General features: G+C 64.0%; 2 protein-coding genes across 3 annotated transcripts; one reads left to right on the forward strand and one right to left on the reverse strand.

Annotated features, from left to right (window-relative positions):
* Positions 1-619: 619 nt before the first annotated feature.
* Positions 620-8,493, forward strand: SLC2A6 (solute carrier family 2 member 6). Its single transcript, XM_065928106.1, has 10 exons — positions 620-784; positions 1,304-1,466; positions 2,735-2,941; positions 3,574-3,673; positions 4,607-4,818; positions 5,223-5,375; positions 5,943-6,051; positions 6,373-6,558; positions 6,733-6,878; positions 7,744-8,493. The coding sequence occupies exons 1-10, from the start codon at positions 693-695 to the stop codon at positions 7,897-7,899; spliced, it is 1,524 nt and encodes a 507-aa protein (XP_065784178.1). The 5' UTR covers positions 620-692; the 3' UTR covers positions 7,900-8,493.
* Positions 8,494-10,217: 1,724 nt separating this feature from the next.
* On the reverse strand, positions 10,218-17,720 carry CACFD1 (calcium channel flower domain containing 1). 2 transcript variants are annotated; one of them, XM_065928138.1, is made up of 5 exons: positions 17,523-17,720; positions 14,318-14,390; positions 13,716-13,841; positions 10,980-11,087; positions 10,218-10,452 (listed from the first exon to the last, which is right to left on the reverse strand). In XM_065928138.1, the coding sequence occupies exons 1-5, from the start codon at positions 17,641-17,643 to the stop codon at positions 10,362-10,364; spliced, it is 519 nt and encodes a 172-aa protein (XP_065784210.1). In that variant the 5' UTR covers positions 17,644-17,720; the 3' UTR covers positions 10,218-10,361. The 2 variants fall into 2 exon arrangements, with proteins under 2 accessions (XP_065784210.1, XP_065784211.1); XM_065928139.1 differs by lacking the exon at positions 13,716-13,841.
* Positions 17,721-18,420: the final 700 nt, after the last annotated feature.

An 18,420-nucleotide genomic window follows, 5' to 3' on the forward strand; every position in this document is an offset into this window, starting at 1 on the left:
CTCCTCCCTCTGCCTTCACGCCACACCCCCTGGCTGAGGCGGTCCTGGATCTGGCGAGCCAGCTTGGGTCTCACCCCGTTAGGGGACTGCAGTGACTCCAGACGTATTGTGGCGGGCGGGGGGGGAGTCGAGCGCAAGGCGGAGCCCACGGCCTTCCTTCGAAGGGGCACAAATGTCCCCTGGGTGACCCTGGCGCCTTGCGGCCCCTCTCTGGGTTTCAGCTTCCTCCCGCTTATACCAAATGGGCCCCGGGTGGGATGCAGGGATGCGGTCTACGCCCCCAGGGCTGGTACCCAGCTTGGACCAGGCCCCGCACGACTTCCAAGAGCCTCCCCCCGTGAGGGGCTCCTATCCGCCTAGCGAGCCCTGCCGCCTCCAGGGGCGCACGAGGGGCCTGCGGCGTCCAGGGAAAACCCTGCCTTCCGGTGTGGGTTACTCCGGCCGGGACGCGAGTCGGCTCCCGGGGAAAGCCCGGCCGCCCCACCCAGCTCGGCGCCGGCATCCTCAGCATCCGCACCACTCGCGGCCGCCCCATTGGCCGACGCCCGCTCTGCAGGGCCGCCCAGCAGCCAATCGCGGCCTGGGGGCGGGGCTCCGGGCTCCGCCGGATGAGCCCATCCGCTGCGGGCCGACGCGCCTCGGGACAGAGCTGCCCCGGCCCCTTGCGGCGCGCCCGGGCGAAGGAGCCGGTCATGCAGGAGCCGCTGCTCGGAGCCGAAGGCCGGGACTATGACACCTTCCCCGAGAAGCCGCCCCCGTCACCAGCGGAGAGGACGCGGGTCGGGTGAGAGTCTCTGGGCGTAGGGTCTGCGGGTGGAGGATGCGGATGGCCTGGTAACCTCCAGGGGGCAGCTGGCTCCCCGACCTTGGGCCTCCACTGACTGTCGGGGAGTGGCCGCCAAGGGGCCACCTAGTTCAGACACACTAGTCCTGGGCCCCCCTGAGTACTAGGCCCAGCCCCAAGCTGGCAGAGATAGGGCCATGGACGCCCCGAGAAGGTGAGGGGTTTGCCTAAAGCAGCAAGCCTTGCATGGCAAAGCTGGGGGCAGCCTCCAGGGCTCCTATTCTGGGAAGGGCGCCCTGCACGCGTGTCCCAGCCCCAGCAACGGGCTGTCCTCATGCCCTGGGGGTTTCCCCCAAGGGAGCCGGTGCTCAGGCCCGGGAGGTCTGACCAGCTCTTGACCCATCTGTCCCCAGCACTGCCCTCTGAGCAGGCAGCCATTGTGCTCAGGCCAGACAGCAGTTGGGGGGGGTGGTGGACTCAAAGATCCTGACGGCTCTGCACCGCCCCCACACACGCCAGGGTCCTGCAGAACAAGAGAGTGTTCCTGGCTACCTTCGCTGCTGTGCTGGGCAATTTCAGCTTCGGGTACGCTCTGGTCTACACATCCCCTGTCATTCCTGCCCTGGAGCACTCCTCGGATCCAAACCTGAATCTGACCAAAACCCAGGCATCCTGGTTCGGGGTAAGAGCCACGCTCTGAGCTGACAAGGGGCAGGGCAGGGGGAGCAGGGACCCACTGAGCTCTGTCCCCAGCTAGGAACCCACCCCCCCAAGCTCAGCCATGGGACCCCCTCCAGGGCCCTGGTCTGCCCCTCCCCCATCCACTCCAGGTTGGCAATAGGGGTGAGGGGTAGTGAGGCCAGACAAAGGCTCCGAAATGAAAGGGGGAAGTGAAAGCTGATGGAGAAGGCGTGGGAAGGAGCAGGTGGGGAGGTGTCCCGTAAGATCTGTACCCTGTGGGGCTGAGGGCTCCACAGATCACCCCCACACCTGGAGCTGGGCCGTCACAACAGAGCAGGCACCTCCCTGGACAAGGGGAGGCCGGGCACTCTGGTACTAATGGAAAGAGCACTGCTGGGCCACGAGGGTGCCTGGGTCTGCCGCCTCACCTCGAGAGGGGTTCCTATGGCCCTTTCAAGCCGCGAGGAGACTCCCGAGGGGTCCCTCGCAACTAGACAGGAGTCCTGACGTCGCTGAACACACCCGTGTTTGGAAGGGCCATCCCCGTCGTAACTCGAGAATACACCCCAGGTTCCCGCCGCAACTCGAGAAAAACCATGAGACTCCCGTCTCGCCGCGAGATGAGGAGAGATGGCGGGCGTGTGGGTAGGAGGAGCACGGGGCCTCGGAGTCCCAAGATTCTGGAACTGCCATCTTAGTACTCTTATATTTGCAACCACGGCACGTTAGCTAAGATAGTAACACCCAACGCGCGCTGTGCACCTAGTCTGTGCCGGGCCTGCTCAGCACTTCCCACGCGAGCTGGTTCACTCTGGGGCCAACGCTATGAGGTGGGTGCTACTGCTGTCCCTGTAACGCAGCTGCAAAAACTGAGGCTCAGACAGGCTAGGCAGGATGCCCAGGTTGCTGACTGGATCCAACTCCCCATATACGCAGCAGGGAGTCCGAGAACCCCCAGAACTTAAAATCCCAAGGGCTTCAAGTCACAGAACCCTCCTGTCTGCTTTATGACAGTACTCGGCGTTTAAACAGCAGTCTGGACAGAACCACGGCAGACACCTGTTGTGGCTTCCCTCACAAACAGCTGTCCGCGTGCTGCTTGTACCCCTCTGGGGACAGGAGACTCACTACCATCCAGAGCCCCAGTCCTGCAGCCCAGGCTCCCAGGACAGCCTGGGAGAGCAGCTGTCTCTAGGCTCTGACGGGGGCGGGGTGGGGGCGGCGGTGCTGGGTGCCCAGACATGCCTGCCCTGCATCCTTCCCCTGCAGTCCGTGTTTACCCTGGGTGCGGCGGCCGGGGGACTCAGCGCCATGGTCCTCAATGACCTCCTGGGCCGGAAGCTCAGCATCATGTTCTCAGCTGTGCCCTCGGCAGCCGGCTATGCGCTGATGGCAGGCGCCCACGGCCTCTGGATGCTGCTTCTGGGAAGGATGCTGACGGGCTTCGCAGGGGGTCTCACAGCTGCCTGCATCCCGGTAAGGCCAGGACTGCCCAGCCCGGGCTCCTCACTGCCTCAGTATTTGCACTGACCACCATGAGCTGAGGGCTCCTGGCTTCGGGCCCGCCCCCCGCACAGTCTGTGGGGATGTGTTGGCCAGGGAGCCTCAGCTCAGCACCCCCAGGGCAGCTCACCTGGGGGAAATGTGACACCATGCCCCAAGCTGCCCCCACTCTGGACTCCCCAAACTTCCTGTCTCAAAGCCTGGCAGACTCGTTGCTCAATCAGAGAAAATCCACATTGAGCAACATAACGGGAAGAAAAGGGAAGTCCCTGCCCTGCACCCCTCCTGGGACCCCGCATGTTACCCACCACTCCCATGTTGGGGCTGGGCAGGCCCAACTGGGCACAAAGCCCCGGGTCGGGGGAGCGGAGGCCAGAGTCTGGGTGCTTCCGGGCCTCCACTCCCAGCCTCGCGTCCCCATGTCAGGGCTGAGTGGTTCTGCCCACTTCACCATTCGGGCAGCTGAGGTCCTGCTGAGATCACGACCAGGGCGAGAACCCACAGAAGCCCCCACTGCCCGCTCCGCGGGCTCACTGGGCCACCCCGCTCACCCCAGCCGGCCCGGGGCGTGTGCTCAGCAAAGGCCGGCGGCCTGTGTCTTGCAGGTGTATGTGTCTGAGATTGCTCCCCCCAGCGTCCGCGGGGCCCTGGGCGCCACACCCCAGCTCATGGCTGTGTTCGGGTCACTGTCCCTCTATGCCCTCGGCAAGTATCATCCGGATGCACACACGAAACACCTCCTGTGTGCGGGCTGGGGGGGTGGGGGACGGGGCCGCTGAGCAGCAGGGGCTGGAAGGGACAAAAGAAAGTGAGAGTGTGAGTCACTCAATCGCATCCGACTCTTTGTGACCCCGTGAACTGCAGCCCGCCAGGCTCCTCTGTCCGTGGGATTCTGCAGACAAGAATACTGGGGTGGGTTGCCATGCCCTTCTCCAGGGGAATCTTCCAGACTCAGGGATCAAACCCAGGTTTCCTGCACTGTAGGTAAACTTTTTTGCTGTCTGAGCCACCCAGGGAGGCCCAACCCGAGAGGAAGGGACAAACCTGCCCACAATGACCCCCTGCTGGGAGGCCAGGGGCGGGGCCGCCATGGTGCTGTGTGCCTCCGGGCCGTCCCCTGCCCCTCTCTGGTCATGAGGCCCCACCCCTAACTGGGCGGCGAGGGTTCTCCTAGGCGGGCAGTCTTGTAAACCGTCTTTTAATAGCAGAATGGTTTCTGGCAAATAGTCTCAGGTGGGAAGTCCATAGATAAAAGTGATCAGATCTACGGCCATACCACCCAGAATGCTCCCAACCTTGTCAGATCTCAGAAGCTAAGCTGGGTTGGGCCTGGTTTGTACTTGGATGGGAGAAAAGTGGTCGGAGTATGGCCGGCGTGTGGGGGGTGGTCAGTGTTTGCTGGTAGAGGCCCCCAGGGCCTTGCTGCTCAGGCTACTCCTCCGTCACTCTGCAATGACCCTGGGGGCCCTCCAAGGACCTGTGATCAGAGTGCAGCCCAGCTTGGAGAAACCAGGGTAGGCTTCCTGTAGGAGGCGGCCCTGGGACTGACCCTTGAAGGCGAGTGAGGCTGCTCAGAGGCCCCCGGTGGGAGGGGTTGTGTCCGGCCCCGCCCCAGCCCCTCACAGCTCCTGTCCACAGGCCTGCTGCTGCCCTGGCGCTGGCTGGCCGTGGCCGGGGAGGGGCCGGTGCTCGTCATGGTCCTGCTGCTCAGCTGTATGCCCAACTCCCCTCGCTTCCTGCTCTCCAAGGGCAGGGACACGGAGGCGCTGCAGGCGCTGGCCTGGCTGAGAGGGGCCGATGCCGACACCCGCTGGGAGTTCGAGCAGATCCAGGACACCGTCCGGAGACAGGTGTGTGCGGGGTGGGTGTCCCGCAGTGCTGTGGGGCATGGGCCACTCGCACCACTGGCCTGAGCCTCGGTTGCCTTTCCTGGAAAGCAGGGATGAGAGCAGTTCCCACCTCCAGGAAGGAGGTGGGGGCGGGACGTCTCGGGGCCTGGCCCAGGGTGTGTATGCGCCACGCCGTGGAGGCCCGGGGCCGGCCGTGTTGCCATCGGGGCCTGCCTCAGCCCACCCACTGACCCGGGAGCCTGGGTCCCCTGGGGGTCCCCAGAGGTAGGGCTGCCCCAGTGGCAGGGACCTTTCCTGGAAGAGGGAAGAAGGGAGCCTCCTGCCTAGCCTGGGCACCCCAGGCCAGGGTGGCTCAGCCGGAGGGGCCGGCACAGCCCCCTGCAGCGGCAGCCTCGTGTCTCCAGAGCAGCCACCTGTCGTGGGCCGAGGCCCGGGACCCCCACATGTACCGCCCCATCGTCATCGCCTTGCTCATGCGCCTCCTGCAGCAGCTGACGGGCATCACGCCCATCCTCGTCTACCTGCAGTCCATCTTCGACAGCACCGCGGTCCTGCTGGTGAGAGCCCGCCCACGCTGCCCCCGGGCCCAGGGAGGCCGTGCCCGCTGAGCGCCCACCCTGTCCAGCGTCCGGGGCGCACCCACGTCGCGTAACTTTCCGCACCGCCCGCTTGTCCTCAGAGTAACGTTTGTGAGTAAAGCTCACGTGCTTTATAAATAAGATACTCAGAATTACAAGGGAGACCAGTCTTCTAGAAGGACAGACCCCTGGGAGCTGCAGATCCCAGGCTCAGAACATCTGTCACTTGCTGAGGAAGTCAGTTCCCATGCCCCAAACCTCAGCTTCCTCCTCTGAGAACTGGAGATAATAGCCAGCGGGCCTTCACCCGCCTACCCTGGGCTCAGAGATGAGATGAGATGTGAAGATTAGGGGCTGTGGTGCCAGGGTCCCGTACCAGCCCCGGGCTTACTGGTGGGCATGGCGGTTGCACCCTCTGCCAGCGAGGCCCCGCCGGCTGGGCTGGGCGACCGGTGCCACTGCCTGGCACAAAGCAGCTGAGCCGGGGCCTGCCCCTGCGGAGCCTTGGGGGCTGGGGCGCTCTGCCTCAGGGCCCCCTCCTTGCAGCCCCCCAAGGATGATGCTGCCATCGTGGGCGCCGTGAGGCTCCTGTCCGTGCTGATCGCCGCCCTCACCATGGACTTGGCCGGCCGCAAGGTCCTGCTCTTCATCTCGGGTGAGTGCGGGTGGGTTGCCTGCGCTTCCTTTTGCTCCTTCAGCTGCTGCCCTCTTGGTGGGAGCATCAGGGGGCCTGGGTCACAGCTGCCCTGCCGGGTGGACTTGGGTCTCCCTGGCACCTGGCGCAGCAGAGCTGGACATCCAGGAAGGCATGCTGGGGCTCGCGGGAGCGAGCACGCCGGCTGTGACACACGCTGGGTGTGACGGCCCAGACGCCGGCGGGGTGGGAGCGGCCTAGAGGGCAGTGGGCGGCGCAGGGCGCCGAGGGACTCGGGCTCACGGCATCCCGGCCCCCTGAGGGCCGCCGGTCTGTCCACAGCAGCCGGCATGTTTGCCGCCAACCTGACCCTGGGGCTGTACGTGCATTTCGGTCCCAAGTCTCTGGCCCCCAACAGCACCGTGGGCCTGCAGCGTGCGGCCCTGGCGGGCACGGAGCAGCCCCTGGCCACGCCCACCAGCTACCTCACCCTGGTGCCCCTGCTGGCCACCATGCTCTTCATCATGGGTAGGTGCGGCCGTGGAGGGGTGGCGGCGGGCCAGCGTCATGCGCTTGGACGGGCTGGGGTGCTGCTGTCTTGGTGGTTGGGGAGGGTCTCCCAGCAGTTCCAGGGAGACACCGAGGCCTCCCCCAGACCCCAGATGGGGTTTGAGCATGCCCTTCCCCCCCCACTCCCGGCAGGCTACGCCATGGGCTGGGGGCCCATCACCTGGCTCCTCATGTCGGAGATCCTGCCCCTGCGGGCCCGCGGCGTGGCCTCGGGGCTCTGCGTGCTGGTCAGCTGGCTCACTGCCTTTGCCCTCACCAAGTCCTTCCTGCTGGTGACGGTGAGTACTCGGCCCGCGGGCCCGGGGGCCCCCCTGGCCGGTGCTGGGGGCCCACGTGAGGGCGTCTCCTTGTGTCCCCTCAGCCTCAGCACACGCTCCCTTCACACCAGGCCAGGGACCGCCAAGTGACTGTAGCGAAGGCTCCTTCAGTTCAGCAAACACTCGGCTCAGGGAACTGTTGGGAGAAGCCAGGCGGCTGACCCCCAGACCGGGGTGGGACCACAGAGCCGGGCCCGCCCGCCCTGCCGCACCTCCTGGGCAGCGAGCGTGGTCTTCCCGCCGGTGGGCAGCTCGGGTCTCGGCCAAGCGCTTCCCCGTCGTAACTTGGCTCAGACTCCCAGCAGGCCCTGAAGCCAGCTGCAGTCCCCAGTGCCCCGGTGGGAGCTCTGACGCGGACAGCTTGGGCAGGGCCCGTCCTGGTGCAGTGAGTGGGTCAGGGCAGGGTGGGGGCACCCAGAGAGGTGCCAGCAGGAGGCAGAGCGATGGTGGAGAGGAGGGGGCGGCAGGCAGAGAAGGAGCACGCCCCCAGCCGTGCCGTGGTGGCGGGCCTGCTGCAGGCAGGCGCGTGGGAAGGCTGAGAGGTAAGGTGGGCTTTGGAACCAGGGAGAGGCTGGTATCTGGGACCAGGGTGGGCTCCAGCTCAGAGGAGGAGGTCAGTCCCAGGGCCCAGCACCAGAGGAGGGCTGCCTGCAGCCCTGGAGGGCCTCGAACACCCTGCTAAAGCGGCTGGATTTCCTGCAGGTGGTGGGGAGCCCCAGGGTGTCTGACGGGTAATGAGATGGAGCGCTGCACCCCAGGCTGGCTAGCACGAGCTGAGCCAGAAGCTGACGCTGGCTCCCCGTGAACCACACGCTCTCCCCCCCAGAATGCCTTCGGCCTGGAGGCCCCCTTCTTCTTCTTCGCCGCCGTGTGCCTGGTGAACCTGGCCTTCACCGGCTGCTGCGTGCCCGAGACCAAGGGCCGGTCGCTAGAGCAGATCGAGTCCTTCTTCCGCACCGGGAGGAGGTCCTTCCTGCACTAGGGAGGGTCCCCGCCAGAGAGGGCCACACCCCTGGGTGGTGGAGCTGGGCTCTGGCCCCGAACCTGCACCCTGCATCCAGGAGGCAGCAACAACCCGCCGACGACGACGCGGGCACAGGAGGGCGGCCCTGAGGCCTGACAGCCCTTGGAACACGTGCCGGCCCTGGGCAGGCAGCACTGCCGGCCAGCGGCGTCACACACCCATCCGCCGGACCTGCGGCAGACGCGGCCATCACACAGCCCCGGGCCAGGGACAAGGCCTCGCTAGGAGACCCTGTGCTGAGGACAGACGGGCCGGTGCTGGTGGACCGGCTCTGCACGGGGGCGCCGCCCCCATCCGGCTGCTCCCATCGCCTGGCGGCCGTGCAGGGACCAGGGCAGGAAGCTGCACCTGTGAGGCCCGTGGACACCACAGGGGACGCGCTGGACGCCCACTGGCCAGGGCACAGGACCCAGCGTGGACTCTGCCTCCTATAACCACCCCGCTTCCGGAACAGGAAGTGCTTGGGGTGAGCCGTGTTCACCGTATTTATACCAATAAATGAGAGGAGGGCATGGGGAGTACTCCCGGTGGGGGAGCCCCCCAGCAGCCAGGTCAGACCCAAGACTCAGCCGAGGTCACCAGGGCCTGCTTCCCCAGGCCACCCCAGTCTGCCCACAGCGAGGCAGAAGGAAGGGGTGAGAGCCGGGGGTCCCCAGCCATGAGGTTCCAGCTCCTCCTCGCTGTGTGCTTGGAAGAGCCACCTGCGCCGTCTGAGATGCTGGGAGCAGGCCGCACGGCACCCCGAGGACATGGCGGGTTCCCCCGGGGCAGGGGTCCCCTGCTCAGCTGCTCTGGGGCCGGGGCATCCCTTCCGGACCAGAGGGGAAAGGTAATGAGCAGAGCACGGGAGAGAGCACACAGACCGCCATCAGGCTTTATTGCTCAAAACGCAAGGCAGACACGGAGAGTCGACAAGGGCCGTGGGGGACAGACCCCAGACCCCAGGGCGGGCAAGCCCTGACCACCTCGGCGGGTGACCTGCCCACTCTGGCCTGTGACCCGGGGGCTGGACGGCCTGCCCAACACCCACCAGCTTCCTCAGAGGCCAGAGACACAACCCTGCTCTACACAGGCCAGCTCTTCCCTCCCGCAGCCAGGAGACCCCCGGTCAGCAGGGAGACCCCAGTCAGCAGAGAGACCCCCATCTGCAGGGAGACCCTATCAACAGGGAGACCCTGGTCAGCAGGGAGGATCCCGTCAGCAGGGAGACCCCCCAGTCAGCAGGGAGACCCAGCAGAAGCAGGAGTGACCCTAGAGCCCCTCCTGGGGAAGGATGAGCCAGGAAGGATGGGCAGGGCCCTCACTCCCCCAGGGAGGCAGACAGTCTGATCCACGGCACACACAGGAGACACACACACACACCCTGCCGGCCTGGAGAGGCCTACAGTCCACAGCCCTCTGACCCCGGCGCTGGCCTAAGGAAGGTGGTCCCGGAGGACCCCTGAAGGCACGTGTCCTGCGGGGCTGGCCACACTGTAGGCCCTGTTTCCCCGGAGCTCAGCCTGGCTGGGCTCCCGGGGAGAGCTGCTGGGTGGGGGGCACGCTGCTATCCCTGGGACAGGGCCTGCCTCCCAGCCGCCAACCCTAGCGAACCCCAGAGAGGAAAGTCCATCTGGAAGCAAAGATCGGGTGCCGCCCTGGGGCTGGCTCCAGAAGGCAGGAGCAGCTGCCCAGGGTCCTGGGGGTAGCAGGGGCAGAGCCCCAGAGCAGCGCACGGCTGGCCCGGGCCGGCCAGGCCCAGCGGAGAGGCCTGCTCCTGCGCTCGTCCACAGTGCCAGGACCAGGGGCTGGAGCACACCCCGGCCAGCAGTCAGGCTGCCAGGGCTGCCGGCGGGGGCACTGGAGGGGCATCTGGGGGTCCCCGCGGAGGAGACTGGCGGGGCTTGGGTGGCAGTGGGACGCCGGGGGTGGCCAGGCAGAAGTGGCCCAGGAAGCTCAGCTCATGGGGTACGCTCCTGCCTGGGGGCCAGGAGGCCCGAGTGGACGTGCCCCCGCCTGGAGACCCACGTCCCCAGGAGCAGCTCCTCCCAGGCCTCCAGCCGGTCACAGTGGGTGGTCCCGCCAGCCACAAGTCTCGAAACCCACCCCATGGCCTGCGGTCGGCCAAGCCGGGCCAGCTGGGAACAGCGGGGCCAGGGGGCTATCTGTGCGGAGCCCTGCAGCTGGTCACCCGAGGCTCCCTCTGCTCGCCCTGCGGCCTCTGGTGAGGCCCTCACCCTGCCCCTCGGCGCTTGGCTCGGGGTGATGCCAAGGGTGGGGCACGGGGGGCAGAGAGAGGAGGACTCCAGGCGTGGGGACAAGTGAGAGGGGCTGAGAGAACCAGACACGGGCTCCTCCCAGACCCCTCGGGGTCCACGCTCCTCGGCACACGCTCACACAAACCAGAGGGCGAGTGGGGGCAGGAGAGCCCCCTGACCCCCTCACAGCTCCCCCTCCAGGGCGTCCGTGAGCTTCTCCTCATCCACCTGCTGCCTCTGCTGCTGGATCCTGGCGTAGGAGATCGCGTCGCCCCTGGGGAGACAGGGCAGTCAGCGCCACACGGGGGACAGACCCCAGACACGCAGTCGCCCGGCCTCTGCCCCGTTCCTGGCCTGGGGTCCTGGGGGTGCCTGCCTAGCGCCTGACGCACCCCCTGGTTTCCCGAGACGAGACCCTGTCACTGAGGATGGCAAAGACCCATCCTGTCACCTCTGAGAGTGGCCCGGGCTGCCAGGGACATGAGTTGAGGAGGACTGGGACCCTCAGGCTGGGCTCTGCGGGACTGGGGGGGCATGGGAACAGCGAGCCGGGAGCGGCCCTATGGGCAGAGGCTCTCCAGGAGCTATGCCCCTGCGTCCCTGCCATCTTTACGCGCCAGGGGTCCTGTGAGTTCTCCTGCCTCCATCCCTTAGAGCTCAGACACCCGGGAGATGCTGACGAGGGTCACTGACAGCAGGAAACAGGGCCGCTCCCAGACCTGCATCCCCGAGAGGCTCCGGAGGGAGAGACCACCCCCACCCCCACCCACACCATAGCCGGGCCGGGACCAGCAAACGCACTTTTTGCCCAGCGCGGACAGCCCATACAGCACTCCGGTGGCAAAGGCGATGGCGTTGCCCAGCAGTGTGGTCAGGGTCAGGCTGATGACGATGGGAACAACCGCCATCCTAGGGGAGAAGCAGAGGTCAAGGGGCATGCCCACCCACCCGTGGCTCACGATTGGGCTTCACCCCTGAGCCTGTCTGCAAAACTCTGCGCCCTGGGGAGAGAGCCCAAAGCGTTCACCGGAATCTGGGGAGACCTCCCTGGTGGCTCAGTGGTAAAGAACCCCCCGGCCAATGAAGCAGACATGGGTTTGACCCCCAGTCACCCCCCACGCCGCTGAGCAACGGAAGCCTGGGCCCCAACTCCTGCGCTCCCGCTCTAGAGAGCCCACGCTCTGCAGCAGGAGCCACGCGACAGGAAGCCTGCAGACCACGGCGGAAGAGCAGCCCCCTGCTGCAACTAGCGAAGCCTGGGCAGAGCAGCAAGGGCCTGGCACAACCGAAACACAGACAAAATTATTAAAAAAAAAAGATTTTTGAAAGGGTCCCTGATCCAAAAAGGTTGAAACAGCGCTGAGATGGTCCAAGCCCTCAATGTGCATAGATACAGGCAGAGGAGAAAAATCCAGTGTCAGGTCAGGCCCGTGCTGGCCTTGTGACTCAGGGCACGTTATTCAACTGAGGCTCAATCTCGCTATGGTGAGGTGGGATCAAATCTCAGAGGTTTGTGAGATGAAGCAGGCAAGGCGTGTTGACTACCTAATGCCTGGAACAGCATAAGCAGTAAATAAACTAAGGCTCTTAGTGGCGCAGTAAAATCAGCCGTATCGCAACATAGAAGGTTCCAAAGGTTAAACTGCACGGGGCTTCCCTACGGCGAGGCGCACGCGGAGCGCATCACCGGTGAGGCAGCCCCTGCTCTGTCTGGTCCCGCGGGCGCCGCCGGGAGGAAGGTGGCCGCTCTGGCTCACGTGTCCACAGGGTCAGTGCTGGGTCCTGGCTGGGACGTCCGGACCAGGGGCAGCGATCCGGGTTAACACACACACCCTGTACGCAATGAGGACAAGACTGCAGCCTCTCCTTGGGCTTGACCAACTGAATTCTACCTGCGTTTGCAATCTGGCGGGATGTGTGGTCATGAGGTTTTACTGGAATTATAAAATTTCCCAGTGATAAAATAATAATAGAAACTGTGAAGGAGAAAAGAGACCGTGGGGAAAAAAATCTTCTGTCAAAACAAAATTAAAGGCAAACAACAGGCTGGAAATATTTTTACAGGAAACATAATAAAGATGATGGAATCTTTAATATAGAAAACACATGCAACTTACTAAGTAAGACGTTATGTCAATGGGTGAAAAGGAAACGAGACCATTAATTGCCAAAAAGGAAAATGCAATGAGTGAAAGCATAGAGAAGAAGACTTCACCTCTCAGCTAACAGATACAAACATGAAAACAGCACGTGGTCCAGGGCCAGGGGCAAGGAGGAAGAGACCCAGGGAACCGCTGCAAATTGTGGAAAACAATTTAGCCACACGTTGGAATCATTTAAACGATCATAATCTTTGACCAAGTAACTCCACACCTGGAAACAGATCCTAAGGAAATCATCAGGAACACAGACATTTTTAGCACCAAGATGTTCATCACAGCCTGATCTGTACTTCAGTTTACAAATTAAGAGAAGCACGACACATCCAGTGGAATAAATATTTCTATCACTAAAAGTCATCTTATGAAGCCTTTGTGGTAAAACTGAAAACGTTTTTACCATGATGTTAAGGGGGAAAAACCAGGACACAAATTTACTTGCAATGGTTAAAACTGGGTGAGAAATGGGTTTTTAAAAATGCCTGCAGACAGACTGAAAGAACACATATCAAAATGTAACAGGTAGTGGGACTTTGAATAACAACTTTCTCTTTTCCAGGTTATCTTTAACAAACATACGTTACTGTTAGCATTTTAAAATACATTTAAAAAATAAAGATCAAGGCAAAGGACAGGTATTTCATATTCCTCCGTGATCAGACACAGGGGGAAGCAGCTCTAGAACCGAACACACATCTTGTGCTCAGACTGCCACAACCACTGGCCTCCAGGAAGGGAAGAAACCTTTGAAATAAAAACCTCCATGTTGACGCCTAAGGATAATCCAGATAGCCACTCCTCCTGCAGCTGCCAGGAGCTGTTAACAGCCTCCCAGATACCAGGCGCTATTCTAGCAGCTGCATGAGACACATCCTGAAGTTAGTTCAACCTCGGGGCTCAGACGAGAGGACTCAGATGCTGAACTTGTCGCTAGAAGCAGGAAAATCTGAGAAAAGCGTGTTTGGAGCCCCTATTTCCTGTTCTTCCCCCTTCCGTGTCAGGACACCTGGGTCGGCCCCTCTCCTGAAAGGCTGCACAGAGGGACACAAGGATCTACCGGAATCTGCCCAACTCCGAACGGATGGGCCGGCAGCCCAGGATGGTCTCCTTTCCGCTATTACCCCCAGTGCTGCAAGGCGTGCGGACCTCACGTCTGAAGCCTGTGCAGAAGCTGAGGCTTCTAGACGCAGAACCGCTGGATTATGTCATACAGTGGGCCCACCGTGTGACTCGGCACAAAGGCCATTCCCGTTTAAACCTCCACGGGGAGGACACCGTAGTGGTCAGCCGTCCCCTCCCCGCTCCCGGCCAACACCGCCACATGGGGCAGAGGCAGGGTCTGGGGGAGCCGAGTCACGCCCGGCCCGCGGCCCCTCACCCGCAGTAGAAGATGGCCTTCTGCCAGGAGCGCAGCCTGTCCGCCTTGGCCGCCACGGCGTTCGCAAACTCCATGAACTGGCAACAGAAGGGCGCCTCACACAGCAGCAGGACAGAGGCGTTCATGCTGGAGGGCCGGGGAGAGAAGAAGGCTGACACCGGGCCAGGCTGGCGGGCCCTGGCGCCCGTGTCCCCAGGATGCCACCCCTCCCGCTCCCGGCTGCTCACCCCACCAGGCTCCGAGATGAGCCAGAACAGGGCGGCTGGAGCAGAGCCGAGGCTGGGGGCTGCCATGGAGGAGCCCAGGGCCCAGTCGCAGTGACCAGACCCTGGGCCCTTCCAGCAGACCAGGCCCTTCCACCCACCCCAGGAGGGAAAGAGCCCCCGTTTGCCCCAAGAACCCCCTGAGCCCCGGAGCAGGAACTGTTCTGCACAACTCACACCCCCCCAGGTGCCCGAGTCCCCCGCACACCACCAGCATCCGTCAACCCTCATGGACCAGTGCTCCCAGCTCGACCCCCGGGGGCTCCCCCAGCCCCCCTGGGAGGTGAGGCTCTGCACATACCCCCACCCCCCAGGCAGGACCGTCACACGCTTACTCACATCATCCACACGCCGGCCGCAATGTTCAGAGGGTGGATGGTGATGCAGTTGAAGAGGCCCGAGATCGCACAAGCTGTAAAGAGAGACACACGAGCGAGAGTCGGCCGGGGGAGGCCCCCAGGGGAGATGGCTCGAGTCGGTGCAAGAGGCCCTTCCGACCCAGCCCCAGGTTCTCCTCACAGCGCCCAGACATCTCCCCTTGGACAGCTGACCCAAGCGGGGCCAGCACACGGCTCCACGGACCGGTGAGGACAGCCTCAGGCAGGTGAAGCAGCTTGCCCAGACCCCACAGCCAGAGCGCAGCTGGATCCCGGAGCTGGCTTGCTTGAGGGCTCAGCGAGGCCTTACCGAGGGCATCCCGCCCTCTCTCTGTTCCGGGCCTGGGGGAGCCTGCCTTCTGAGCCCCAGCCGTCCCGACACCCACCTGGCAAGGTGCACAGCATCAAAGAGAGACCCTCTCTCAAGGGCTCGGGGCAGGGCAGGCGGCACCACTCACAGCGCAGGCCGCGAGAGAAGCCCTCTGGGTGTGGGTGCGGACAGGGCTGCCCCTCTCGGAACAGAAACTGAGGCCAGGTCAGCCTGGGTCACAATCCCCGCTCTGACCACAACCCAGCCCAGTGACTCTGAGTGCGGTCTTTTCACCTTTCCAGGCCTGTTTTCTCTCCAGCCCAGCCCGCCCACCCAGAAACACCCAGGGCCTGCGGCGGGGAGGGGACATCCTCTGCTACCCCGGAAAGTGGCTTCCCTGGGGCCCCAAACGCAGAGCCAGCTCACCCCTCCCGACGGCCTCCCACGGCAGGGTCTGTGCACTCGCCTCCCTCCATCCCCAGGGCCCCAGCCCGCTTCACCAAGAACTCCGGGAGCCTGCCAGGCTGGGCCAGGAAGCCAGTTGCTGGGCAGGAAGCTGCCCCCTCCACCAAGGCAGCAATGAGCAACCAGTTCATTAAATCTGCAGCAGCTCCCTCCGCACCTGATCCCCAAGAAGGCCTGGAGCCCTCCTGATCTGCTCCCGTGTAACCCTACACAGACAGCAAGCGATGGAAGACGAAACCACGGAAGTGAAGGGGGCCGCCCCGCGCCCCCCCACCAAGGTCTGCAGCGACAGACGCGCTCTGCCCTACTAAGGCTGGCACCAGTCCTGGATCGTCACACTCATTCAGGCAGCGGGGCTCCCCAGGGCCACAGATATGAGTGCCCACGACATGACACTGCTTCTGCCCGACGGTCCGCTGTGCCTGGTCTCGCCTGACAGAGGCCCATACGTCCTGCCTTCCACCTCCACCCCCGTGTCTACCAACAGCCAACCTTCCGGGAGGACCAGGTGTCAACCCAGCCAGGAGCCCTTTAACCATCAAGGGCTGGAAGATGTCCCCTCGGGGGCCTCCGATGCTCTTCCCAAGTGAGGGAGGTGTCCAGGGCCAGCCTGTCTCCTCCAGATGACAATCAAGACCCCGAGGAAACGCCTCTCCAAGGCCCCCGACCTGCGGAAGGTGGTTCTCCCGCACAGCAACCACACAGAAGCAGGAGCTCTGTCTGAACTCGAGTCTCATCTCTGAGACTCCTCTGTGCTTTGCAATCTACCCTGTTATATGCTGTTGGCGATCCACACGACAATCACATTCCCAAACCTGCAGGTGAAAGTGACATTTCAGGGTGAAGCCACAGGTCTCTCTCCATCTTCACGGGTCAGTACCCCAACACCGTGAACTCCTGGAGCGGCCCAGGTATCCTACTTCAAAAGCACAGAGCTGGATGGGATGCCAGGGTTAACAAGGGACTCAGCCTCATGGCTCAGCTGGTAAAGCGCCTGCCCGCCCGCGATACAGGAGACCCGGGCTTGACTCCTGGATCGGAAAGATCCCCTGGAGAAGGAAATGGCAACCCACTCCAGTATTCTTGCCTGGAGAATCCCATAGACAGAAGAGCCTGGCAGGCTACAGTCCACAGTCCATAGCGTCGCAAGAGTCAGACAAGACTTAGTGACTAAACCACCACCACCAGCAGGGCTGAGGACCCCAAGACAGAGGGAGGAGGGTGACGGCCCACAGGACACAGTCAGGCCCTCCCCTCCCCACCCCACGCCTCCTCAGTGTCAGCCCCACAGCAGCCTCACTTTGATCTGCCAGGGAAACAGCTACCCAGACTCTGAAGGATCATACTTAAGACCTGACCAGTCTCTCCTACAAAGTCAAAAGCAAGCTTCCTCTGAATCGTAGTGACAGGGACTCAGAGGCCCTTTGGTGACTGGCGGAGGGCCTGTCCTACTCTGGCCCCTGGAGAGCGGCACGCTCCTAACCTGCAATCCTGGGCTTTATTCGGGCCTCCACCCACCTGGGAGGGACCCTAAAGAGGGGCTCCTTCTGGCATATCTGATCAGGGTCCGCCTGGCCCCGGCCCTCTGTGCCAGGCACTCGCTGTTCAAATCCTGAGAACGCCTGGACAAACAGACACTACCTTTCTAAGACCTCGGGCTGTGCCCGCCCCAGTCCAGTAATTCACAAGGCTGTGGGTAGCAGCACCATTCAACTAGACTGAGGCTTGCCTCAGAAGACCTGCCACGAGATCTTCCTCTCATTGAGTAGCAGGTCCGCCTTCCTATACCTGCTCTTTTGGGGGTGGTTGTGCTAAAAGAGCCGGGCTTCCCGGAAAACTTGAGGTTGGGGGTGTGTCCAGGACGAGCCTGTGTCCCGGGAACAGGAGGGCGATGCGAGGCGCTGCTGCGGCTGAGCTGACAGCCGGAGGCAGAGCTGACACCAGAGGAAGCGCACCGTCTCCAAGTGGACAGCGAGGACCCAGAGGAGGGGCCACCTCCCTTCCTCGGGGATCACCTGCTCCCTGACACCACCACCCGCCCCTCGGGAAACCTGGCCAGACCTGCACCCGCCCCACGTGTAAACAACCTTCGCCCAGAGGATAAGGCGACCGCCGTCCGCACGCGCAACAGTCAGCAGGCGGGGCTGCCCTCCAGCCAGGCGCGTCGGCGGGGAGGGGCGGCGGGGAGGCCACGTCGGGCCGGCAGCTCCCCGGGCCGGTCACGCTCCTCGCCCCGGAACGAGCCCGGAACCCGGGCCGCCGGCCGGTAACCATGGCGACCACAGAAGCTCCCGCTCCCCGCGCTCCCCGCGCGCCCGCAGACTGCACCCCGAGCGGGTCCCCTCCCGGTGGCACGCGGGGTGGGGGGCGCGGGGCCGAGCCGGGTACTCACAGACTGCCCCTAACACTCCCGACAGGCGACACAGCCAGCGGTACCACCACGTCATGCCCTCCTCCTGCGCCGGCTGCGCCGAGCTCGCGGGCGCCACCGCCGCTCCGCCCGCGCCGCTCATGGTGCCGCAGTCCGGCGCTGCTCGCCGCGCGCACAAAGGGCCGCGGAGCCGGCCGCGTCGTCCCGGCGCGCGGCCTTGTGGGAGAGGCGGCCGCTTATTAGCATAGGGGGCGGGGCTGGCGGGGCCGGGCGGAGGGAGGGCGCCCGGGGGCCCGGACTTATTAGCGTAGGGGCGGGGCGTCGTGTTATTAGCGTAGGGGGCGTGGCCCTCCGGAACCTGGACGGAGAGCGCCCGGGGACTTCACGCTTATTAGCATAGAGGCGGGGCTTCGTGTTTATTAGCATCGGGGGCGTGGCCCGCTGAGACCTAAACAGAGAGCGCCCGGGGGCCTCGCGCTTATTAGCTAGGGGGCGGGGCCGCGGCGAGGTGCGCCCGGGAGGCCCGGGCTTATTAGCATAGAGGCGGGGCGTCGTGGTCATTAGCATAGGGGCGTGGCCGCGGGTACCTGGACGGACCGCGCCCGGCCCCCTCGCGCTTACTGTCGCAGGGCTGGGCCCTGCCCCGCGGGACTCTCCGGCGGTCAGCATCCAGACCCAGACTAGCAGAGGGGGGAGCGTCGCAGGGAACAGGCGCGCGGGCATCGGGGCCTCGGGACTCCAGCCTCCCTCCCCGGGTAGACCGACGACCGCTAGCGGTGGCCGGGGGTTTCCTGGAATCTGGTGTGGATGTGGAGCCCGACCGCGGCCAGGGAATTCCCGTCGTGCGGTGGGCCGGGTTTCCAAACCGTGTTTGGGCAGGCTGGATAAAGGAAACGCCACTCAGACGGAACCCTCCGTT

Source organism: Muntiacus reevesi, chromosome 3 (assembly GCF_963930625.1).
Source record: "Muntiacus reevesi chromosome 3, mMunRee1.1, whole genome shotgun sequence".
Lineage (NCBI taxonomy): Eukaryota > Metazoa > Chordata > Mammalia > Artiodactyla > Cervidae > Muntiacus > Muntiacus reevesi.